Below are 25,941 nucleotides of genomic sequence, written 5' to 3' on the forward strand. Positions count from 1 at the left end.
AACTGTGTAACTCCCTTGTCCTTATGGTGTATTGACACTATTGAAACTTTTCAAAAGCAGTCTAATGTTAGAAGAGCTTTTAGGTAAACTGTTATTCTTCTTCTTATCATTATTATATTTTTATTAATTATATTTTTATTATGATGTTGATTTGGGCCACAATTTTTGATAAATATTATATATTAATTTTTTAAACATATTAACCATCCCTATGCTTAAAAAACTTTTAAAAATAAAATTGTTCTTTTAAACTTGTGCATTGTTTGACTTTTAAAATTTTTGTATCAGGTGTAAAACGTCTTTTTAATTAAAGTTGTTTTTAATGTGAGCAGCTCCTATTGGCTTGTTTAAAAAGAGGGAGGAGCAGATTGCACCGCCTAGCGTCTAGTCTTCGCGGTCTTTCGTCTGTTGCGGCCTTTTCTCTCCCTGGTGTTTGAGAACGTGGAGGACAAAAGGATACCAAAGAATCGAAAACTGTGACAAAGGTAAATACTTAAAGTTTGATACGTTTTCATCAATGGTTATTTTAGTAACTTTCTATAGTCGTCCTAAACGGTATAAGGGGGAGAAGCATAACATCTTTAGCTAGCAGGTAGAACTGGGTTAATTTACTGCATTGTCTTTGGCAAACATAATTTAAAGTTAATTACAAAACTCTTACTGCCTATATTCTACTCAATAAAGTTCATCTTATCTTATTCTGTTTTCATTGCACCATTCTCTCTATACAGTTTTTGAATTTACACACTATAACGTACACGGCAGTTTTTTTTTCTGTGCTTCTGCAACTGTTTCTTAGGTTTTCCTATAAGGTTTTTGTAATTAATTAAAAAAATTTATATTATTTTTTTGGCTTTAGTGGATTCCCGCTCAGCTAACTCGGCCATTATGCACTACCCAGTAAACAAAATGGCTGAACAGTATCTTAAATGTCTGAACATGAGCTAGTCATACCATGTTACGTAATATTCGTGTGCAGTGTAGCAAGCTCACCTTATAGGTGTGTAAAACACGAGGCGTATGAGGTGATTGTTTAATTACAGGAGTAGATGCCTGCAGCTGAAACGGTTTTCTGATCTGAACGTGAACCTACTGGTCGTAAACTACTACGTTTACGGTAATGTTACCAGATATGCATTGTACTATAGGAAAATGGTGGTGGATCAGTGTGCAAAAAGCCCCCAAAAGAAACACACAGCTTCTTTAGCTCAAACACTGTCTGATCTCTTAGATACTGAGCTGTTCCATCTAGTTATTGGTTACTGAGAAATGTTAGGTCATTAATTAATTAAGAGAGTGCAGCTGTTCAGATCAGATGGTGAAGTAGGAAAATGCATAACATGTTACTATAGCTGAATGCTGTGTAAAATACTAGTAATAAATCTAACTCCCATTTATGGCTTTTACTACTGTGGGGCTAAATAAAAAAATTACAGACATAATGAAATCTGCTACAATTACAAAGCTTAAGTTTAAAACAATTATTATATATTAAGCATTTTTTTGCTCCTTTTTAAAATTCTTTTTGCTAATAATGGACTCAATTTTATTATCAAGTTCAAAGACCTATTAAACTTTTAAACCATTAAATCCAGGTAATTAGATGCCCGTAAATGTACGAGACCCTCTTTATGGCTAGTATCCCCAAATATTTAATAATCCTTTCTAAAAGTACACAAATTTTGTTCTTTTCAATTAAATAGTGCATGTTTAATGTATTCTTGAGCAGGTAAAAATTCCACTAAATTAGTTTTTGCATATTTTTAAGTATAATCAAATTTTTATAGTTTGCGAGTACTTTTAATTTGGAGATTTTGCCACTTGATTTGAAGTTTGGATAGTGCTTTATAGTAATTTGTAAATGTTTTTAACTCATCTGGCTTCTTAATAATTTAATAAAAAATTAACAAGCCATGTAATAATTTGAAAACCACTAGGGACCATTTTGGTGGACATTACTATGTCACCAATTTTTTACTTAAAGGAATTTAGGATTTATGTCTGTCAAGTCATTTGTTCTGGCATAAGTCACCATTTTGACATATCTTCCTGTGACTTTAAAGTCTGTCAGCTAGTTAGATACATTTTTGCACTGCTAGTGTTTGCTGCTTGAATTAGTCAGTTTATCATATAAACACATGCAGTGCCTTTCAAACTTTTAATTACACTGTTCATTTTGTGCATTAGTAAGAGAATCTTTTATATTGAATTATCCTGGGAAAAAACAAAAATGTTTGTATTTTCTCATGCACTTTCTTTCATTTCCTTATCACGTTTAGATTCTTCAAGATCACAAGCACCATCTTTGACATGTAAGTAACTTTCATATTATTTGTATTACTTATCATTATTATTATTATTTTTGAAAAGTGATGGTCTTTGGGGCGTCCTTTTTTTTTTTACTGGTATTCAGTATATATATATATATATATATATATATATATATATATATATATATATATATATATATACAGGGAGTGCAGAATTATTAGGCAAGTTGTATTTTTGAGGAATAATTTTATTATTGAACAACAACCATGTTCTCAATGAACCCAAAAAACTCATTAATATCAAAGCTGAATGTTTTTGGAAGTAGTTTTTAGTTTGTTTTTAGTTTGAGCTATTTTAGGGGGATATCTGTGTGTGCAGGTGACTATTACTGTGCATAATTATTAGGCAACTTAACAAAAAACAAATATATACCCATTTCAATTATTTATTTTTACCTGTGAAACCAATATAACATCTCCACATTCACAAATATACATTTCTGACATTCAAAAACAAAACAACAACAAATCAGCGACCAATATAGCCACCTTTCTTTGCAAGGACACTCAAAAGCCTGCCATCCATGGATTCTGTCAGTGTTTTGATCTGTTCACCATCACCATCAGACCAGGAGTGACATGTTTAGCCGCATGTTCTCCTTAAATTGCTGGCTGTCTGAGTGGTGTCCCAGAAACGATGTGGGCTTCATAGATAATTGGCAAACCTTCTGGAGGAAACCTGGTCTTGTTAGGAGAGACGGCATCCATCCCACTTTGGATGGAGCAGCTCTCATTTCTAGAAATATGGACAAATTTATTAAACCCCCCAAAATATGACTATCCAGAGTTGGGACCAGGAAGCAGAGTTGCAGTCTTACACGCCTCTCTGCAGCTTCTCTCCTCCTGCTACCCCCCCAAAAACCCATCTCCATAGAGACTGTGTCAGCTTCCAAAAAGACAAAAAACAAACTAAAAACCAGCAACAAACAACTTAAACATAAACAATCAAAAAGAAAGAACAATACAGTATCCACATCTGAACCAAAGAGTAAAACAGTGAAATGTGGATTATTAAATATTAGGTCTCTCTCCTCCAAGTCTCTGTTAGTACATGACTTAATAATTGATCAACAAATTGATTTACTCTGCCTTACAGAAACCTGGTTGCAGCAGGATGATTATGTTAGTTTAAATGAATCAACACCCCCGAGTCATTCTAACTACCAGAAACCTCGAAGCACAGGCCGAGGGGGCGGTGTGGCAGCAATTTTTCACACCAGCCTATTAATTAATGAAAGACCAAGACAGACTTTTAATTCATTTGAAAGCCTGATGCTTAACATTGTCCACCCCAGCTGTGAAACTCAGAAACCAGTCTTACTTGTTATCATCTATCGTCCACCTGGGCCTTACACAGAGTTTCTGTCTGATTTCTCAGACTTTATATCTAATTTAGTTCTGAGCTCAAATAAAATAATTATTGTGGGTGATTTTAACATCCATGTAGATGCTAAAAATGACAGCCTCAACATGGCATTTAGTCTGTTATTAGACTCAATTGGCTTCTCTCAAAATGTAAAAGAACCCACCCACCACTTTAATCACACTCTAGATCTTGTTTTAACATATGGCATAGAAACTGAACATTTAACAGTGTTTCCTGAAAACCCTCTCCTGTCTGATCATTTCCTGATAACATTTACATTTACAATAATTGATTACACAGCGGTGGAGAGTAGATTTTATCAAAGTAGATGTCTTTCTGAAAGCGCTGTAACTAAGTTTAAGAATATAATCCACCCACTGTTATCATCTTCAATGCCCTGTACCAACACAGAGCAGAGCAGCTATCTGAACGCTACCCCAACAGAGGTTGATTATCTTGTTAATAATTTCACCTCCTCACTACGTACGACTCTGGATACTGTAGCTCCAGTGAAAACTAAGGTCTCTAATCAGAAGTACCTGACTCCGTGGTATAATTCTCAAACACGTACCCTAAAGCAGATGACTCGTAATCTGGAGAGGAAATGGAGAGTCCAAACTGTCGACTGGAGACTCTGAGGTGACATTTTTGTTTTGTCCATTCCATTTCCCTCTGATGCTCATCTTCTGCCACTCTAACAGCTTTGGCTGCATCTCCATGTGGATCCTGTTTGTTCATTTCTCCCGGGTTTTTGCACCAAAAAATGTTGTAGCAAATTCTCTTGGCCAAGAAAATGGACAGGACGTCAGTTATAGAAATTATAGTCTTTATATGAGACGGTCTTCTAATGACAATACACACGTGCAAAAAATTGTTGGTACCCTTCGGTCAATAAAACAAGAGCTCACAATGGTCACAGAAATAACAAAAGTAATAATAAATAAAAAATTCTATGAATGTTAACCAATGAAAGTCTGACATTGCTTTTCAACCATGCTTCAAAAGGAATTATTTTTTAAAAAAAAATGCATGAAAACGCCAGCCCCACAGTATACATCCAACAGTTGCCGGACAGTACTGGATCACTGGATAGTGAAAACAAAATAATTCAAAATGTCCCGTAACACATCATTAATCAAGGCCTGAAACACTGCTGGTGCATTAGTTAGACTAAATGGCATTACCAGGTATTAATAATGTCCTTGAGAAGTGTTGAAGGCAGTTTTCCACTTATCTCCCTGACATATACGCACCAGGTGAAGGTCCAGTTTAGTGAAAATGACAGCTTCCTGCAGAGGTTCAAAAGCAGATGCGATTAGTGGCATTGGATATTTGTTTATTTGCATTGGTATCATTGTGGCCTCAATAGTCAGTACAGGGCCAGAGTGACCAGTCTTTCTTTCCCACAAAGAAAAATCCATCTGCCAAAGGTGAGGAAGATGGGCAAATTAAGCCAGTTTCCAGCGACTCAGTGATATACCTCTCCATTGCCGCATTCTCAGGTCCAGAGAGTTGTACAGCCAACTTCTAAAACCAGCTCCTTACTGGTTTTGATTTAGAGCTAAAATTGTGATTTACTGTGCAATTTGAAACTTTCCTGTGTTCTCAGTTTAAAATTTATTTTGGGAACTATGAATTTTCGCGCACAGTGACATTGGTTTTCGTTATGTAGAAAAATTATGTGTTTTGGTTTTGTACACGAATACCTTTTTATATGTGTATCTATTTGTTTTTCTTTGGGTTTTTGGGGGCTTTTCAGACTTAGTGGCTGTTTCATATCAGAGAGAACTTGTGAAGCTCTGTCTTTAGCTCTCAGCTCACAGTCTTCTAGTTTGAGAGAGCTAGACCTGAGTAACAACAACCTACAAGATTCAGGAGTGAAGCTTTTGTCTGCTGCACTGGAGAGTCGAAGTTGTACATTGGAAACACTAGGGTGAGATTAACGGATATTTATTTTTCATGAAATGACATATTTAACCAATTTAAACTTTTAGCTAATAAATGTCAGCTTTGTCTTTTTGTTGTTGTATCTTAGTATTGGTCCTTCTTTCTAAATCACAGTAAATTGCCAAATTTGTGATGTGTTTAAAATAAGGAAACACCAATTTTAGGCAGTGTTGGAACATTAAATATTGTCACATCTAGAAAGTCATCCTTGCAACTTAAACTTCAGCTTTTCTATGTTTGTGTGTGTGTGTTTCCTTTGTTTCTAGACTAAGTAGCTGTTATCTCTCAGTGATAAGCTGTGAAGCTCTGTCCCCAGTTCTCAGCTCGCAGATCTCTAGTCTGAAAGAGCTGGACCGGAGTAACAACAACCTACAAGATTCAGGAGTGAAGCTTCTGTCTAGTGCACTGCAGAGTCCACATTGTACCCTGAAAACTTTAAGGTCAGACCAAATCATATTTATTTTTCATCAAATAACTTAATTAACCAATTACAACTTTCAGTTAATAAATTTAAGATTTATCAATTTGTTATGTCTTAGTCTTTTTCATTATTTCTAAATTATAGTAAATTGAAAGATTTCTAATGTGTTTAAAATAAATGAATAGCAATTCCAGCCAATCCTAAAAACAACTTTAAATATTGCCAGACCTAATAACTCGTCAGTGCATCATCAATACACTTTAAGTTCAGCTTTTTGTGTGTTTGACTTCTTTATTTCTAGACTAAGTGTCTGTAATCTCTCAGAGAGAAGCTGTGAAATGCTATCCTCAGCTCTCAGTTCCCAATCCTCTAGTCTGAGACAGCTGGACTTGAGTAACAATGAACTGCATAATTCAGGGGTGACACTTCTATCTGCTGGAATGGAGAGCCCACATTGTACACTGGAATCTTTGAGGTCAGTATTCACTCTTTTCCACTCAGTATTATTTAGAATCTGTATTAAATTACTGAATAAATAGCCAAATTTTATAGAAATTTGGGGTTCCTGTCATTTACCTTTGGTTGGATTATTTGAATTGCTCTCTGTAAAGATTTTCATATCAGATCATGTTATATCCTCTAATATGAACAAAGATAAAATTTAACACTGCCTTCTCTCCTGTGATCAGTATTGACAAATTGAGAACCACCTTTATCAGACTGGGGTTAAAAGCTGAGTCATACACTTGTTACTTCTAGGCTGGATTATTCAAATTCAGTATTATCAGGCTGTTTTAAAATGCAGGACTGATATGTGATTCATGCAGACTTCGGAAGTGCTTACAGGGACTAGACAGAGCACATTTATCCCTCATTAGCTTCTCTTCATATGCACCCTGCTGAATTGAGATTTAAAGTCCCAATTATTATTCTCATAAACTATATCCTGCTTATTTGCATTCCATCATATGTTGAAGACCTCATGATACCATATAACCCAAGAAACACACTCCCTTGCGTTGCTTGGAGTTTTTGTGAAAAGGGAGTTCCTTTTTTCAACTGTAGCCAAGTACTGCTAAGGTACTAAGGAAATGCCAGATTGTGTTCTCTGTAATATTGTAGAGCAGTGGTTTATTAGGTTTATTAAGGTTTTATTAAGGTTTATTATTATTATTATTATGAAGGTTTATTAAGGCCATTGTGTTTTTAACATGTTTTAATGCTTTGTATTTTGTTTTGTTTAATCTGAACAAGCAAAAAAAAAAAGAGTTAGTGATCACTGTCGGCCTCTCTCGGTTTGTATCATCACTATTCTTTTTAAAACCTTACAAAGTAACTACAGCCCAGTCCATGCAGCAGTATATTAATGACTAACCTCGTATTGTGGATGGATTATCTCAGTTGTTCTCTTCACTGAATTTTGGTCCATTTACAGCGTCCTGCCATGTGATTGCATTTGTCCCTAACCATCAGGAACCCTCAAATTAACTTTTATCGAGTGGAAAAAAGTTAGGATTCATCTTCCAGCTTCACTGTGTTTATCTTATGCTAACCATAGCTGTGTAGTCAGCCACCATGCAGCACAAAGGTTTACCGCTCACTTGCAGAAGAAGCGGATCGCACTATCCAGGCAATAGTTTCTGACTCACCAACGGCATCTCCTGTGGCCCCCACCGATTCTCCCGGGGGCCTCCGACTCATCGATGATGGCTGGGATTGCGGCAGTTTTAAGGCCCAGTGAAACGAGCCCGCTAACACTCTGTAGTGGCCACGACCACTGGCGATAAGGAAAGGCTACACTTCATAGAGGACTCACTCTCGAGGAGACGTTTTCTGGTTGACTCCGGTTCCCAGAACAGCCTCTGGAACTCTCCTGTTGTTTTTGCATACCTCCACAATGCAAAGACGGAGTATACAGTCTTTAAAAAATTGGAGATTTCCCGTGTACCACCAGAGAGAGCCTGCGTACCACTAGTGGTACGCGTACCACAGTTTGAGAATCACTGTTGTAGTCTACTGCTGCACAACTTTGTTACAACGTGTTGCTTTAGGAAGCTAACTATTACTGAATTGAATTCAGATAAATTGTTTGTCTGCAGTGTGTCAGGCTGTCTGATCACCGAGGAAGGCTGTACTTCTCTGGCCTCAGTGCTGAGCTCCAACTCTTCCCCTCTCAGAGAGCTGGACCTGAGCTACAATGATCCAGGGGACTCAGGAATGAAGCTGCTGTTGGCTGGACTGAAGGATCCAAGCTGGAGACTGGACACTCTCAGGTATGGAGAGAATGACTATCCAGAGTTGGGACCAGGAAGCAGAGTTGCAGTCTTACACGCCTCTCTGCAGCTTCTCTCCTCCTGCTACTGGTACTACTCTTAGTACCATTGATGTTAAGTTAGACTCTTTTTCTCCAATTGATCTTTCTGAGTTAACTTCAATAATTACTTCCTCCAAACCATCAACGTGTCTTTTAGACCCCATTCCTACAAAACTGCTCAAAGAAATCCTGCCATTAATTAATTCTTCGATCTTAAATATGATCAACCTATCTCTAATAATCGGCTATGTACCACAGGCCTTCAAGTTGGCTGTAGTTAAACCTTTACTTAAAAAGCATCTCTAGACCCAGCAGTATTAGCTAATTATAGGCCAATCTCCAACCTTCCTTTCATATAAAACATCCTTGAAAGAGTAGTTGTCAAACAGCTAACAGATCATCTGCAGAGGAATGGCTTATTTGAAGAGTTTCAGTCAGGTTTCAGAGCTCATCACAGCACAGAAACAGCTTTAGTGAAGGTTACAAATGATCTTCTTATGGCCTCTGACAGTGGACTCATCTCTGTGCTTGTCCTGCTAGACCTTAGTGCAGCATTCGATACTGTTGACCATAATATCCTATTAGAGCGATTAGAACATGCTGTGGGTATTACAGGTACTGCGCTGCAGTGGTTTGTATCATATCTATCTAATAGACTCCAATTTGTACATGTAAATGGAGAGTCCTCTTCACACACTAAGGTCAATTATGGTGTTCCACAGGGTTCAGTGCTAGGACCGATTCTGTTTACATTATACATGCTTCCCTTAGGCAGCATCATTAGAAGACATAGCATAAATTTTCACTGCTATGCAGATGATACCCAGCTTTATCTGTCCATGAAGCCAGATAACACACACCAATGAGTTAAACTGCAGGAATGTCTTAAAGACATAAAGACCTGGATGGCCACTAACTTTCTGCTTCTTAATTCAGATAAAACTGAGGTTATTGTACTCGGCCCTGAAAATCTTAGAAATATGATATCTAACCAGATTCTTACTCTGGATGGCATTACCTTGGCCTCCAGTAACGCTGTGAGGAACCTTGGAGTCATTTTTGACCAGGACATGTCCTTCAACGCACATATTAAACAAATATGTAAGACTGCTTTCTTCCATTTGCGCAACACCTCTAAAGTTAGAAATATCCTGTCTCAGAGTGACGCTGAAAAACTAGTTCATGCATTTATTACTTCCAGGCTGGACTACTGTAATTCATTATTATCAGGATGTCCAAAAAACTCGCTGAAAAGCCTTCAGCTAATCCAAAATGCTGCAGCAAGAGTCCTGACAGGGACTAGAAAGAGAGAGCAGATTTATCCTGTTTTGCCTTCCCTTCATTGGCTTCCTGTTAATTCCAGAATTGAATTCAAAATCCTGCTCCTCACATACAAGGTCTTAAATAATCAGGCCCCATCTTTTCTTAATGACCTTGTAGCACCATATCACCCTATTAGAGCACTTCACTCTCACACTGCAGGCCTACTTGTTGTTCCTAGAGTATTTAAAAGTAGAATGGGAGGCGGAGCCTTCAGTTTTCAGGCCCCTCTTCTGTGGAACCAGCTTCCAGTTTGGATTCAGGAGACAGACACTATCTCAACTTTTAAGATTAGGCTTAAAACTTTCCTTTTTGCTAAAGCATATAGTTAGGGCTGGACCAGGTGACCCTGGATCTTCCCTTAGTTATGCTGCAATAGACGTAGGCTGCCGGAGATTCCCATGATGCATTGAGTTTTTCCTTTCCAGTCTAACTAACAGACCTCTCTGCATTGAATCATATCTGTTATTAACCTCCGTCTCTCTTCCACAGCATGTCTTTATCCTGTCTTCCTTCTCTCACCCCAACCGGTCACAGCAGATGGCCCCGGCCCTCCCTGAGCCTGGTTCTGCCGGAGGTTTCTTCCTGTTAAAAGGGAGTTTTTCCTTTCCACTGTCGCCAAAGTGCTTGCTCATAGGGGGTCATATGTTTGTTGGGGTTTTCTCTGTATCTATGAAGCGCCTTGAGGTGACTTTTGTTGTGATTTGGCGCTATATAAATAAAATTGAATTGAATTGAATGACTGATAAATGAGGAAGAGCTGGAATCATTTCCTGTGTCCTTCACTCACTTCATGTTTATTTCATGCATATGCAGATGACATGAATGCAGGGACAGTTCCAAGAACAGAAACACTAGACTAGCTTAATAATAAACAGATTTCAATGTCGGGGGTCTCCAAGGAGGCCAATCTCAGGAACATTAATGAAGACTGTCTCACCATTTATTCAACATTTGGACAGATATCTTTATGTTTAATGGTGCAGTCATTTAAAGGAAATTCCTCTTCCTTTCAACCTAATTACGATCAGGTTAATCTCCGTACAGAGGCAGGTCTAGGACATATTATAATGATAATAATACATTTTATTTAAAGCGCCTTTCAAGACACCCAAGGACACTTAACAATAGAATAAAACGCATAATAGAACAATGACAACACAGAAAAAAAGGGGGGAAAAAGCACAAAATAAAATAAAATAAACAAACAGTAGGTTCACAGTAAATATGAAAATTTGAATAAAGGGGTTTTGAGTAGGGATTTAAACTGGGGGTGACAACCAATGTTTGTTATATCTGTGGGTATAGAGTGCCACAGTCTGGGAGCAGTGCAGCTGAAAGCTCTGCTTCCCATGGTGGTGAAGCGAAAAGAAGGCACAGCAAGCTGGATAGAAGAAGAGGATCAAATTGAGTGGGCAGAAGAGATGGTGCTTAACAGGTCAGAAAGGTAAGGAGGAGCAAGGTTATGAAGGGCCTTGAAGGTGAGCAGAAGAAGTTTGTACACTATGTGGAATTTCACAGGGAGCCAGTGAAGTTCCTGAAGAACAGGAGTGATGTGCTGGTAGCAGGGGGTTCTGGTAATAATGCGGGCAGCAGAGTTTTGAGCCACTTGAAGCTTATGGAGGGATTTTTGCGGGAGACTGTGCAAGAGAGAATTACAATAGTCAATATGGAGGTAACGAGACTAGGGACAAGAATGGACATAGACTGGGTGGAAAGAGAAGGATGTAATCTTTTAATGTTGCATAGTTGGAAGTAGGCAGAACAGGTGAGATTATTGATGTGAGGTTTATAGGATAGTGAACTGTCTAGGATGACACCAAGGCTCTAATCCTGAGGTGAAGGGAAAACTGGAGTTTTCAATAGTGAGCGAGAAATGATTTGCCTTCAGTAGGTTGGATTTAGTGTCAATAAGGAGGATTTCAGTTTTATGCTGAATAAGCTTGAGAAAATTAGAGCTGAACCAGGATTTTAATTCAGATTCTGTAAGAAAAGAAGTTGGGAGGGATGAATCAGGCCTGCAGGAGAGATATAACTGGGTGTCATCAACAAAACAGTGAAAATGAAGATCAAATTTGTGGAAAATGGTACCAAGAGGAAGGATGTATATTATGAAGAGAAGAGGGCCTAAGACTGAATCTTGAGGTACACCAGTAGTGACTGGGAGGAGACGAGAGCAGAATGATTTGAGTTGAATAAATTGGGAGCGGTCAAGGAGATATGATTGGAATCAAGTGAGAGCTGTGTCGGAGATACCAAGATGAGAAAGTCTGATTAGAAGGACGCAGTGGAATAGAATGGAATAGAATAAACCTTTATTATCCCACGGATGAGAAATTTTTGTGTTACAAAGTTGTTACAGCAAGGGAAAATAAAATATAAAAGGAAGACACAGGGTGATCCTATAAACATAAGCAACCAAAGTTTATATATGGTAACAAAGTACAGAATATGTATAGAAAAACTGAAAAAGTGTTACGGAGATATGTATAAAATGTACAGTAAACAAACAAGCTGGTGAGTAAGATGACCAAAAGACTGTTAACCTGCATTATAGAGTCTGACAACTGCTGGCAAGAATGACCTGCAGTAGCGCTCCTTCCAACAATGTGGGTGTAAAAGTCTACTGCTGAACGAGCTGCTCAGTGCTCGTACAGTCTCATGCAGGGGGTGGGAGGTGTTGTCCATAATGGATGTTAGCTTAGACAACATCCTCTCCTCCCCAACCTGCTCGATGGACTTCAGCGGACAGTCCAGCACAGAGCTGGCCCTTCCGACCAGTTTGTTGAGTTTCCCCCTGTCCTTCCTTGCTATTCCACCACTCCAGCAGACCACAGCATAGAAAATAGCAGACGCCACCACAGTGTCATAAAATGTCCTTAGGAGTGTCCTGTTAACCCCAAAGGATCTCAGCCGCCGTAGCAGGTGGAGACGACTTAGACCCTTTTTGTAAAGTGCATTTCTGTTTGTGGACCAGTCCAGTTTGTTATTGAGACCCAGGTATTTGTACTCCTCCACCCTTTCAATGTCCAAACCCTGGGGGGTGGCTTCTTGCTGAAGTTAATCACCCACTCCTTCATCTTGCTGGCATTGATGCAAAGATGGTTCTGTTTGCACCAGCTGACTAAGTCCTTGATGACCCCCCTAACCCATAATGGCAGTGTTGTCTGAGAACTTCTGGAGGTGGCAAATGTCAGTGTTATAACTGAAGTCCACGGTGTACAGGGTGAAGAAGAAAGGGGCGAGTATTGTTCCTTGTGGGGCCCCCGTGCTACAGACTACCACCTCAGATACACAGTCCCACAGCCTCACATACTGGGGTCTCCTGGTGAGGTAGTCAATAATCCACGAGGACAGCTGATGGTCCACTCCCGCTTCCTGCATCTTCTCCCTTAGCACTGAGGGTTGGATTGTATTGAAGGCACTGGAGAAATCAAAAAACATGACTCTCACAGTGCACTGCAGTTAAGTCACAACATAAACAGGTTTCAGGTGGCATTAAAACACATGAAACCAACACTGCATTCACTCAGAGGTCAGAGGTCATGTACAGTAACCACACTGACACAAAAAAGAAGAAAAACAGCTGGGAGCAAAGGCAGGGAGGTGTCCTTTCCAGCTAACCAGAGGAGGAATATAAAGATAATGAAGGTCACAGTTTGAATCAGTCATATTTCCTTCAATACTGTGGTGTACTGACAGATCCAGGATCAGTCCAAATCATCAGCAGTTTTATCCACGTATGGGTTGATGTGTATTTGTGGAAATGTTGGACTGTTCCTTTATCAGTGTGTAACAGTATGTGTATGTGAGCCATGTAATGTCCATGTGTGCATGCTGACTGTGCTGCTCTGACCCCCCTCCTCCTTTCAGGGTGGAGCCTGCTGGAGTCCGATGGTTGAGACCAGGTCTGAGGAAGTGTAAGTGTGTTTTTAAAGGGATTCATGAAAACAAAGCAGCACACATTCAACCATCTTCATCATGTCAGGAGTCATCATCAAAGTGTCAATCAATGAACAGATGATGGATCAATAACTGCAGCTGGATTGTGTTTGTTCTTTCCATCAGATTCCTGTCAACTCACAATTGAAGCAAACACAGTGAACACAAACCTCAAACTGTCTGACAACAACAGGAAGGTCAAACATGTGGAGGTTCAGTCATATCCTGATCATCCAGACAGATTTGATTTTTTTTTTTCAGCTGCTGTGTAGAGATGGTCTAAGTGGTCGCTGTTACTGGGAGGTCGAGTGGAGAGGAAACATTCATGTATCAGTGAGTTCCAGAGGAATCAGAAGGAAAGGAGACAGTGATGACTGTGTGTTTGGACGGAATGATCAGTCCTGGTGTCTGTACTGCACTAATAATGGTCCTCGATCTGTCAGGCACAATAAAAGATACACATCCATCCCCTCCTCCTCCTCCTCCTCTGTCTCTAACAGAGTAGCAGTGTATGTGGACTGTCCTGCTGGCACTCTGTCCTTCTACAGAGTCTCCTCTGACACTCTGATCCACCTCCACACCTTCAACACCACATTCACTCAAACTCTTTATCCTGGATTTAGAATCAGTTCTGCTTCCTCAGTGTCCCTGTGCTGAGTGGAGTGTAAAGAGTGTCTCCTGTTAGAGAAACACTCTGACTGTTGAACAGATAGTTCAGTCTGTACATGTCTGTCTCTTTCACTCACAAACACATTTTCAGATTCATGGATTCAATCAGTTGATGTTTGAAACTCTTCTAAATGATTCCTTGTAAACTTCTTCCTCTTCAGTCACAAACAAATAGGAAGTGATGTCACATGTTGTTTTTCTGCCTTTTTCCACTCAAAGTTTCACAGTGAATATCAGTTTCATTCATTGTTGGAAGCTCATCATTTGAAAATGTTTTGGCCATATAAGCTGAAGTGTATGCTCAATATTGCTAATGCCATTATAACCATAAAATGATTGTACTGAGGTACCATAATGAATGTTGCTATATAATTAATAACAACAGCTTTAATCATTTGAAACTAGTCTTGTCTTTGTCAGGCACATTGTGAACAAGAATGTGGTGCAGGATGTTGGTAACAGATTGGTTATAATATTCTTAGAAACGTGTGCATAGCACTGCATATGTTGTCTATCACTTTAGTTTTTATGAAACATGAAAACTGTCAGCTGTTTCAGCTGCTCAATAATTCCGTGTGATGCACATTTATACTCTTGTCTAAAATTAAATCTGGTGAGCAGTGTTTCGGGTCATTGTCTTGTTGAAAAATCCAGCCCCAGCTTAGCTTCAGCTTTGTCACTGATTCCTGGACATTGGTCTGCTGATACCGAGTGGAATCCATGTGTCCCTCAACTTTGACAAGATTCCCAGTCCCTGCACTGGCCACACAGCCCCACAGCATGATGGAACCACCACCATATTTTACTGTAGGTAGCAGGTGTTTTTCTTGGAATGCTGTGTTCTTTTTCCTCCATGCATAACGCCCCAAATAACTAAATTTTAGTTTCATCAGTCCACAGCACCTTATTCCAGAATGAAGCTGGCTTGTCCAAATGTGCTTTAGCAAACCTCAAATGGCTCTGTTTGTGCTGTGGGTGGAGAAAAGGCTTCCTTTGCATCACTCTCGCATACAGCATCTCATTGTGTAAAGTGCGCCGAATGGTTGAACGATGCACAGTGACTCCATCTGCTGCAAGATGATGTTGTAGGTCTTTGGTGCTGGTCTGTGGGTCGACTCTGACTGTTCTCACCGTCGCTTCTGTCTATCTGAGATTTTTCTTGGTCTGCCAATTCGAGCCTATGTTTCCAAACCAACTTCATTCTAAGCCAAAGACTAGAAAATATGGTGAAGCATATCTTCCCTTTGGCTTCACCTGCACAAGTGCCAAGGTAGGTCTCCCCTGCAGAATTAAACCAATTGGTTTTCCCTTCGTGGGGAGCACGGGCTGGGTTCTTCAAATCACGGACAAACAGAATCCCACATTCTTGATTTTTAGTTCACAAACACTTCTTGTAATGACTAACTACTCCTGACGTTTTGGAGATGTTAGCTCTTTATACAGTAAAGTTACAGCGGGATACAAATAATATCAGGCTGATCCTGCCACGATTTGTTCCCCTGGTTCAAATCACGGACAAACAGGAACCCACAGTTGTTTATGTTTTTAAAGCCATTTTGCACAGAGAGGCATTTTTTGAAAAATGTATTGATAGCAATGTTGAACATTATTACACAGGAAAAAAACAACTACATGTAAAGTAATTACACCGTGACGCCTCTGCCTTTGTAAATAGAGGGACATTAACTGCGTGTGTATGTAAGTGTGTAAACCTGCAGATAGAGACAAAATACTGTTAATCTGAATATCTGCCATTCTGCAATTCATCTCATATAAACAATAATGTGGCGCACAGCATAATGTGAAAAAAGGTGCATACCTCTGACGTTGCATGACCAACTCTGTATTCCTCGTTAAAAAATCTCCGTTGCTGGTGATTTGAAACGCCGTTTACGTGTGGACGAAAGGTCCAACACATAGAAACACCTGCGTTTTCAAAAATACCCGTGTAGGTGTGGACGCAGCGTAAAAGAGTTAGTAGTTTATTTTATTACTACCTGTAATTTATTGCAGATTACTTGTATTTAGTTGTTTACTAAATATTTGAGGTGTGAAAAAAAAACGCAATGGAGCAAAATATGGGTGTGTGTGGTTGGAGGATGTATTTGCGCGTGCATGTGCGGGCACGGGGGGTGGGTGGGGGGGGGGGGGGGTGGAGTTGTTTTGAGACCCCCGTGTTGCTACTCTTCAGAGAAATTTAAAAGAGGAGGGATTCACTGGATTCACCTGTGTATGTAGGTCAGGGGTCACTGAGCTTACCAATCCAATTTGAGTTCCAATAATTAGTTCTAGAGGTTTTGAAATCAATAAAATGACAACAGTGCCCAATTTTATGCACCTGCCTGATTTTGTTTAAACAATTATTGCACACTTTCTGTAAATCTATTCAACTTCATTTCACTTCTCAAATATCACTGTGTGTGTCTCCTATATGATATATTTAACTGACAGTTTTTATTGTAGCAACCAACGATTTATACAGGAAAATAATGACTATTAACAATGTTGCCCAAACTTTTGCTTCCCACTGTATATCCTGTCACGCCTGACACCCATCAGTGATCTGATGATTCCTGCTCTGACATGAAGGCCTGGTACACCGAACAAAGAAGCTAATCATCTCATATATCCCTCTAAAGAATCTCTTTCCCATTTGACATCTTTACTTCACTTCTTTCTTTTGCTGTAACGCTACAAGCCACATAAACTGGAGTTGGATGATCTCTTTTAATGGGAGCACACTGACTGTGAAATGGAAAGAAGGATTTTAGGAATTCTTTATTTCTATCTCATCTTATTCAAGTCTGACACAGTGAATCAAACTGCTCTATCTTTGCTACATGTCACATTTTCATGGGTCTCCTCCCAAATCTCAGCGACATCGACCTATAATTCAGTAATATCTCATTATTATAAAAAAGGTGTGACAGTTAAAAAGATGGATGTGTCAAATTCAGTATCATTAGTGGTGGGGCAGTCTGTGGAGGCGGAGCAGTTATAGCTCCAAAAAGAAGTTTTCTTCCCACGCACAGCGGACACTAATGTTTTTGTCACTTTTTATGGAATCAAACTCAAAGTAAGATCAGTGCTTCCACGCTTTAAACGCTGCACGCTCATACTCTCTCCCGCACTCGATATATTATCCATTGTTGATCTGCACACAGCTGTTGTCACGAACATCGCACTCACTTACGTCACTGTCATGAGACATTCTCGCAAATAAAATCACGGTTTTAGTAACGCAGTAATGCAGCGTTCCTACGGGAAAGTAACGGTAATCTAATCACCGTTTTTGCAATAGTAATCCCTTACTTTACTCGTTACTTGAAAAAAGTAATCGGATTACAGTTACGCGGTACAAGTGACGCGTTACTGCCCATCTCTGGTTCTGACATTTATCACACAGTTAGAACAAATGTCTGCTGATGACTTCATCTCATGAAATGACTGATAGATGTCAATTCATTGATCAGCTGAGCTGCTGCTGCTGATCTTCATCGTGCACAGAAACATTCAGCTTGTTTCAATCAGTAAATAACTCCCACTACTCTCAGTTTGAACTGTTCCCACTCAAAATGCTGTGAGAACAATGATCATTGTAGAACTTCACAAACATCACGTGTTGTTTTCCACATGTAAGATCAGCAAACATACAGAAACTTCCTGTTGCCACACACGGCCTCTAAAATCTCTTCCACGGTTTCTGTCTGAAGTCCACTCTCTGTGTCAGATCCACAGGAAACAACCAGATCTTATTAACATGGTTTTCAATGTGTCTCCTTACAAAAAGTCCAACCAATGAACAAATGTGAATATTTGTGGAGGCCGAACAAAAGCATGACACATTTCTCTGTTTCTATAAACTGGTGTCAAACACAAATATGAAGAGTTTCATTGACAAACTCCAAAATGCCCCCGCAGTGAATCAAAGGGAAATCCTACAGTGTGGCCAGAGAATCTTAATGGCTCCAACATCAACACATCCACAATGTTGCATCCAGTTCTACCTCACAGAGTTACTAAGACACACCCTCTGCCAGCATTACAACAGCTCCACCTGCTTCACCTGCCTCCTCAGCAAGGAGTCAATCAAACACAGCTAGTTGAGTCATTTCTTGTGTGAGTCTAAAGTGAATCTAGTATTTGAAAGTCCACTTCCTGTATTTGTTGTTGAAGACTTCTTCAGCTTCTTCTCAAGGACATCAGCTGCTTGTTTGGCAGCAGAGGCAGTTAAGAAGCTTCCTGAAAAACACTGAACAGTGAGTTCACTGTGGCATATGACAAATTCAGCTTTCTATGTGCAAATGTGTCTGTGTCAACCTTTCGAATGCTGTTGAATCCAAAACATCAGCGGCTCCTTGGCTGCTCACTTCATGCATTTCTGTCTTTGTGACAGTCCAATGACATCACAGCTGTTTCATCACAGCATCTGGCTGTGGTAACAAATGAGTCCCTGTTTGTGTTCAAATTGTGTGCATGTTTTAGACGTGTGTCACATGTAGAAACACAACAATCCCACAATGACACAAAGATGTGTTTGACACAACTGTGCAGCTGTAAATTGTTTCTAATGATTCATTGAAGCTCTTCTAACATTCTGGAGACGATCAGTACATGAATCTGTTCAACACGACAACAATTTGACTTCAATGTGAACGTTTGCCATTAAATAACCTTCTTCATCCAGCTGACAAGCATCCTTCATTCTATGATATTAACAGTTCCTCCTTTTGATGACAAACCTCTGACATGATCTGCTTGAGGAGCTTTTTCATGTGAAGCTCTCTGAGCTCAGGGCTAAGTTGCTGTGTTTCATCTTTAAGAGCTGCTGCCTCCTCGCCGGACTTGTTCTTCTCTTCTTCTCCTAATGACACCATTTCTGCTTCATATCTTTCACTGGACATACAAACAGATTAAGAGTATATCTACTGCTGTTCACTGTTTGTGTCAATATGGAGAAATATGAAAAGACAAACACAGCACACACTGTAAAAACTGTGATTTGGGTTAATTAGTATCTAATAGGAAAGTGATACTCAGTAAAAACATGTATGTGTTGTTTTAATTAAATCTAAGCAAAATTAAACATTTTTGAGATGTTCAGTTATTTAAATTTACACAATTTTGTTTGGGGTAAATTAAGCAATAGTTTGTTGAGCATATTTAACAAAAATGTATGAGTACCGTGAAAAATGAAGAAATCTAATAGATTTAACTAATGAAAGCATTTTCATTTCAATCATTCTACACTTCCGCCTGTAGTCCTTGTGCCACGTGCAGGACACACACGCTTCAGCAGTGGATGATCTCCATTTTGTCCGAGGTAAGATTATCTTAATTTGTACGAATATACGACACGTTTTAAACAGTAACGTATAGCAGTTTTGAGTAAAAGTTCTAAACAGTATGATACGTCAAAATTAGATTAATAATGACTAGGGATGGGTATTGATAAGATTTTCACGATTCCGATTCCATTTTCGATTCTGTTCAACGATTCGATTCTTTATCGATTCTCTTATCGATTCTTTAAAAAAAAAAAGGAGAACACTAAGGTCGATTAGCTTAGAACTTTGTTTTATATCTTCTCTTTGAACAAGGTAGAAATTTAGGAGTAACATGGCCTTACAAACCCAACAGTGAGATCTTAAGAGATCCAGCCTACGGCTCTTCAATGGGGTGTCACAGAGTCCCCAGGAAAAAAAATTGTAAATGTAAAATATTAAAATAAATATTCTTCTGTAGCAATAACAAAGTATAACATAAATTGTTCTGTGGCAATTACACAAGAATATCCAGTAATGTTCCTGCCTACAATTAAACACATTCACTTACCGAAAATTGGGGGCATCTGCTGCGGCAGCCTTTGACCACAATCTTAGTCACTGCTCGGTGACATTCGTCTATCCTGGCCTGAAAGGAGACGCTACCGGTAGACTGCAGCGAGAACTGCCAGCATCTGAGCCAGACTCTGTCTCTCTCATCATGGTCACCTAAATGCACAGTAATGGCAGGTTTTGTAATAAGGCAGATCGCGCTAACATAATATGCACTGTTAGTTGATTATTTACCTGCCACATTAACGGGAGAGGACGTGCAAACATTACCGCTACTGCTGGGTTGAGATTCACGAGTCCGGAGCGGAATTAAAAACACGACATTCATTTAAGGTCATCGCGTGTTTCAGGCCCACACCAACATGCACATAGAGAGTCATGGAAAGTACGCACGTTCACTCCCGCACGTATTAAGAACAGGGAGGTCGTCTCAGGACAATCTCTCGGTTGGACACACAGTCTCACAAAATTGCACAACATATCACACACTTGTTTGTCTCGAAAGTAGTATTGGATGCCTATATAAGGAGAACTTTGGAACTGTTATCATTTCCAGTAAGATCTAGCTGTGATGTCATCAGGGTAATATAAGGATGGGGAGCGGTCTGCTCGAGGAAGATTGTAAGATTGTTGTTGCAAGTTTCTTCCCACACTCTGCGCAAGTGTGTAAATAAAGATCACTATTTTTGGCACCTACCTGGATTCAGTCTGCTTACTTCTCTTACCCAAATCGAACAAGTTGTCAACAATTCTTGGTGCCGAAAACCCGGTTGGGGAAGAGAGGAGCGTGCGGCTTGGAGGTGCCAAAGGGACGGAAGGCCAGCAGCTTATCTGAGTGACACGCCAGGCGAAGTAGAAGGTGAGTGCCACCTGTTGATTTTTATCCAAAGGCGCTAAATTGGAAGTTAAAACTAAATTTAATAATATTCACTCAGTATAGGCTTCTGGTGTCTGTCCATAGTGATCTTGGGGTAATTAGTGCTAAAAGCAGGGAATATTGGACTGACTAAATTTATTGCTGTTTATTTTGGGGGTGAATTTTGAGTTAAGAGGTTATGTGTTTAAGTCAATACGGTGTGTGTTTAAAGTGATGTGGGTTGACTGGGGAGGCCAGCCAGCCAACCAGTAGTTTAGGGTATTCGGTCTGATTGATCAGCAGAACGCGGTTCGGGCGTCGAAATAACCGCGGACTAAGACCCGGGAGTGATGCTTATAATACACTTGAATAAATTGTCTTAGGACTGGGGCGCGGCCCCTAAGAGCGCAGTTGCTCAGCGTGTGGCGGCGACCCCTGATCGTGGACGCACGGTCAGGTTAAAAGCTCGGGTGGTACCCGGGGGATTTCGAGCCCCCCTTAAAAACTAAAGTGATCAAGGGGATCACTTTCCTTACTGCGCTGTTTGAGTGACAGGGTGCGACCCGGCTGTGACTATTTAACGTCGGGGACTTGTGAACTTTAAGTAAAGCCAAAAGCGTAAACTGTGATATTTCACGTGGCTGGTGGAGGTCCTTGTTGCCTGGCGGGAAGCAGTTATAAATTAAGTAGGGCTTAGGAATCTGACCGCTCTCGGCGGGGGCGTCCTCGAAGCGGGTTTAATTGATTAGCAAGGCACGGCCCTGGGCTGAAAGATGCTTTTAAATTAGTCAAAAAACTTAGGAATATCGGTAGAGAAATAAAGAAGATAAGCTGTTCTGGCATATGGTGTTTTCATACGTTTATATGGGCCCATGTGTAAATAATGTGTAAATAAAGTGTAAATTAGTGGTATAAACTGTCTGTTGAATTTCTCCTGTGTGGTTGCAGAGTGAAAAAAGGAAAACTCTTTTCTTTTCTCTCTCTGAGAGGAGGAGAGGGGGCTCTGTGGGGAGCTCTGTGTGTGTGTGTACTTGCTGGCTTTGTTCCATCTCCCTACTTCTCCATTTCTCTGCTTCTCAGTTTCCTTTTTGGGTAGGTGAAGGTGTGTTTCAGAAGTGTGGTTAAAGGATTTCAGTATATTAAATAAACTAAATCTTGTAGTCTTGTGTTTGTGATTTCCTAGTGTATATAAAGTCTTTTAAAGATCGGTTGAGTCTCTCGCTATAAGGAGGGAAACGGCGTGCATAGTAGATTGATTGGATTATTCTCATGTGTGAAAACTTTGTAGTTGTTAGGGAAGTGAATGTGAGAGTGAGTTTTTGCTGGCTTTGGGTGCTTAAATTGTTGCAGTAGACGTTTGTGAAGTTTTGTCTTGAAAGGAGCATTAGAGAGTGTGTGTGTGTGTGTGTGTATGTGTGTCTGTGGGCGGTCTCTCCCCGGCTAGAGCCTAGCGGAGGTTAAGCTTGACCAGCTTGTGGGATTCTGACTGCCGAAAGGGGAACTACAGTGAGGCAACCCCAAAGGGAGGAGCCTAAGAGCGGCCATTTTGGTAAAGGTAAGTGAGGTCGAAAAGCAAAATGGCTGAAGAGGAAAAGGTGACCCCTGATGGGGGAAAGAGATACAAGCCACTGAAGGAGCAAATACAGCAATTGAAGAAAGCAATTAAAATTACTGCTGAGGGGACTTCAAAGGAGATTGCCCGCCAGTGTCAAGATCTGGAAAGAGAAGTGAAGGAATTATGTGAAAATCAACAGAAGACGTTGGAGGACAGAATCCCTCTTCACTCCATCTTCCAAGTTGAAGGTGAGAAATGTGAGAAGAGGATCAAAGAGCTTGAAGAGGAACACTTGGGACGTTTTCAAGGGAGAAAAGTGAAGGCAGAGAAGAAGCTCATGATTGGAAAACAAAATAAGTATTGCTGTCAGGGTCCTGGGTCTGGGCGGCCCAGGATCCCTGGGCAGTCATGGACTGGTGACATTATATGTATTTTTGGTGTTGCTGCTGCTCTTTCTCCGTGTGTGTGTGTGTGTGTGTATGAACACTGGTTTGCAGGCGCCTTTGGGCCTGGTGGGTGTGGCCCTGCTGGGGGACTGGCCACACCCGAAGCCACGCACCTGCGGCTGATCAGGCCTCGTCGGGGGAGCTACTTAAGAGAGTCTTGGAGCTCCCACCGGCGCGGGATCATTGCTTGAGACTCCACGTTAGTCATCCAGTTTAGGTTTTGTCGTTAAGTGCATGCCTGCCATTGTTTAGTGTCCTGACAGCTGCCGCTATTGTTTCCCGCAGGAGGAGCGTGGAAGGCCAGAAGAGCAGCGAGCACCGGGAGTGCAGACACGAGAGCAGAGAGCACCAGGAGGACACGACACGGGAGTCTGGGGAGAACACGGGGATTTATTGTTGTTTTGTACCACACTGTAAATAAACGCACTGTTCGCACACAGAGCACCGCGCCTGGGTCCTCCTTCCCTACACCCCCCACGGTCTGCCATGCCAAACCGTGACAGAATGATCCCGCCAAGCATGGACCCAGCGGTCTCTGAGGAGAGGCTCAGGAGGGAGGTGATGGACAAGGTTTACCGCCTATGCGAGTTGTGGTGGGAGAAGCCCGCGGAAGGTTTGCGTCACGCCGTGGAGAGGCGGCTGCAGGAGACGCTTGTTAAATTCCCCTGGCTGATGGACTCCCTTAATCCAGTTGTCCTGGACTTCCTGCTTTCCACCCTCCACCTCCACTCTCCTCCTCAGGCTGCTCACCGGCCCGGACAGCTGGTGGTTTCACAGCCTGAGACGCCGGCCCCGACGTCTACACGGAAACGACGTTCGCGCCGCCGGCGTTCCTCACCGCAGCCTGATCCACGGACATCTCAAGAGCCGGCTGTGGTGAGTAGTACGGACTATTTTCCATTTCCCTCACCATCTGTGTTTGTGTCTGCAGTGGACAAGCCGACAGCGCAGGTAACATCACCTCGGTCAGAGGTCTCCACACCACTCGCTGCTTCACCATCTGCAGCTGTAGCACCGCCGTCGTCTCATCTGCCTGCAGCCGCCATTCTGCCATCTTTTTCACCGGCTGCTATGTCGCCACCCGGACCTGCCCAGCCTGAGCCGGAGGAGCTCGCGCTGCCCGAGCAGGAGCCCAGCAAGCCAGAGGAGCTCGCGCTGCCCGAGCAGGAGCTCAGCGAGCCGGAGGAGCTCGCGCCGCTGCCGGGGGAGCTCAGCGAGCCGGTGGAGCCAGCGCCGCTGCCGGAGGAGCTCAGCGAGCCGGTGGAGCCGGTGGAGCCAGCGCCGCTGCCGGAGGAGCTCAGCGAGCCGGAGCAGGAGCAGCTCAGCAAGCCACCAGCTGAGGAGCCAGCGCCGCTGCTGGAGGACCTCAACGAGCCGGAGCGACCGGCGTTGCCAGCAGAGGAGCTCGGCGAGCGGGAGGAGCCTGCGCCGCAGCCGGGGGAGCTCGGCGAGCCGGAGATCGGCGAGCGGGAGGAGCTCAGCGAGCCTGTGGATCCCGCGCTGACACCGGAGGGGCTCGGCGAGCCGGAGCTGGAGATCGGCGAGCGGGAGGAGCTCAGGGAGCCTGTGGAGCCCGCGCTGCCACCGGAGGAGCTCGGCGGTCTGGAGGGACTTGCTCAGCCAGAACTGGAGGTCAGCGAGTCAGAGGGACCTCCACGTCTAGCGCGCCCTCCACGCCGCCCACGTCTAGCGCGTCCACGTCAGCGACCGGCGCTTCATAGGCCATGTGCCACTCCTCGCTGTTGCTCACCGGAGCAGTGCCGTTGCCGTCGGACCCGGGGCAAGCCGCCGGAGGAGCTGCGCCGCCGCCACCGGACCCTGGGTAGGCCGCCGGAGGGGCAGCGCCGCCGCCACCGGACCCGGGGCAAGCCGCCGGAGGGGCAGCGCCGCCGCCACCGGACCCGGGGCAAGCCGCCGGAGGGGCAGCGCCGCCGCCACCGGACCCGGGGCAGGCCGCCGGAACCGTTTCGCCGCTACTGCCGGACCTGGGGCAAGCCGCCGGAGGGGCAGCGCCGCCGCCACCGGACCCGGGGCAGGCCGCCGGAACCGTTTCGCCGCTACTGCCGGACCTGTGGCAGGCCGCCGGAGGTACAGCGCCGCCACCTCTGGACGCGTGGCAAGCCACCGGAGCTGCAACGCTGCCCCCACTGGACTCGAGGTCGGCCGCCTGAAGCGTCCTACTGCCGTCACGGGACCCGAGGTAGGCCTCCTGAACTCTTGTGTTGTAATGATGGGCCGCCTGAGACTGTTTTGTGGCGTTTTTCTTTTTTGCTCCGCTGCGGGATGCGCGGTCGGACTTTGGGACTGTGACCTTGGGGGGGGGGTTGTTCTTTTGTGGTTTTTGCTTGTTTCGGTTCTGGCCCTCCGTCCCGGACCCCCGCCACCCGCCCTGGGTTGGTTGTACTGTAATTTTTGTTTGTGTTTTTTTTTTTTTGTTTTGGGTCGTCGGGAGCCGACCCTTAGAGGGGGGGTACTGTCAGGGTCCTGGGTCTGGGCGGCCCAGGATCCCTGGGCAGTCATGGACTGGTGACATTATATGTATTTTTGGTGTTGCTGCTGCTCTTTCTCCGTGTGTGTGTGTGTGTGTGTATGAACACTGGTTTGCAGGCGCCTTTGGGCCTGGTGGGTGTGGCCCTGCTGGGGGACTGGCCACACCCGAAGCCACGCACCTGCGGCTGATCAGGCCTCGTCGGGGGAGCTACTTAAGAGAGTCTTGGAGCTCCCACCGGCGCGGGATCATTGCTTGAGACTCCACGTTAGTCATCCAGTTTAGGTTTTGTCGTTAAGTGCATGCCTGCCATTGTTTAGTGTCCTGACAGCTGCCGCTATTGTTTCCCGCAGGAGGAGCGTGGAAGGCCAGAAGAGCAGCGAGCACCGGGAGTGCAGACACGAGAGCAGAGAGCACCAGGAGGACACGACACGGGAGTCTGGGGAGAAC

The 25,941-nt window shown here is 42.7% G+C and overlaps 2 protein-coding genes across 2 annotated transcripts in view; both read left to right on the top strand.

Moving 5' to 3' along the window:
• The window catches only part of LOC146391788 (protein NLRC3-like), a 453,804-nt gene that overhangs the window by 95,746 nt on the left and 332,117 nt on the right, over positions 1 to 25,941 (top strand). Inside the window, exons 9-13 of the mRNA XM_084915584.1 lie at positions 4,307 to 4,335; positions 5,456 to 5,629; positions 5,910 to 6,083; positions 6,366 to 6,520; positions 8,145 to 8,337. Of these exons, the coding sequence (XP_084771710.1) occupies positions 4,307 to 4,335; positions 5,456 to 5,629; positions 5,910 to 6,083; positions 6,366 to 6,520; positions 8,145 to 8,337 (725 nt within the window). The remainder of the gene's footprint in view (positions 1 to 4,306; positions 4,336 to 5,455; positions 5,630 to 5,909; positions 6,084 to 6,365; positions 6,521 to 8,144; positions 8,338 to 25,941) is intronic.
• Positions 23,313 to 25,313, top strand: LOC146391790 (uncharacterized). The gene is made up of 3 exons (XM_084909624.1): positions 23,313 to 24,216; positions 24,283 to 25,119; positions 25,204 to 25,313. The coding sequence occupies exons 1-3, from the start codon at positions 23,490 to 23,492 to the stop codon at positions 25,311 to 25,313; spliced, it is 1,674 nt and encodes a 557-aa protein (XP_084765750.1). The 5' UTR covers positions 23,313 to 23,489.

This window comes from Perissodus microlepis, chromosome 3, assembly GCF_051167445.1.
Source record: "Perissodus microlepis isolate ML-2025 ecotype Zambia chromosome 3, ASM5116744v1, whole genome shotgun sequence".
Classification (NCBI taxonomy): Eukaryota; Metazoa; Chordata; class Actinopteri; order Cichliformes; family Cichlidae; genus Perissodus; species Perissodus microlepis.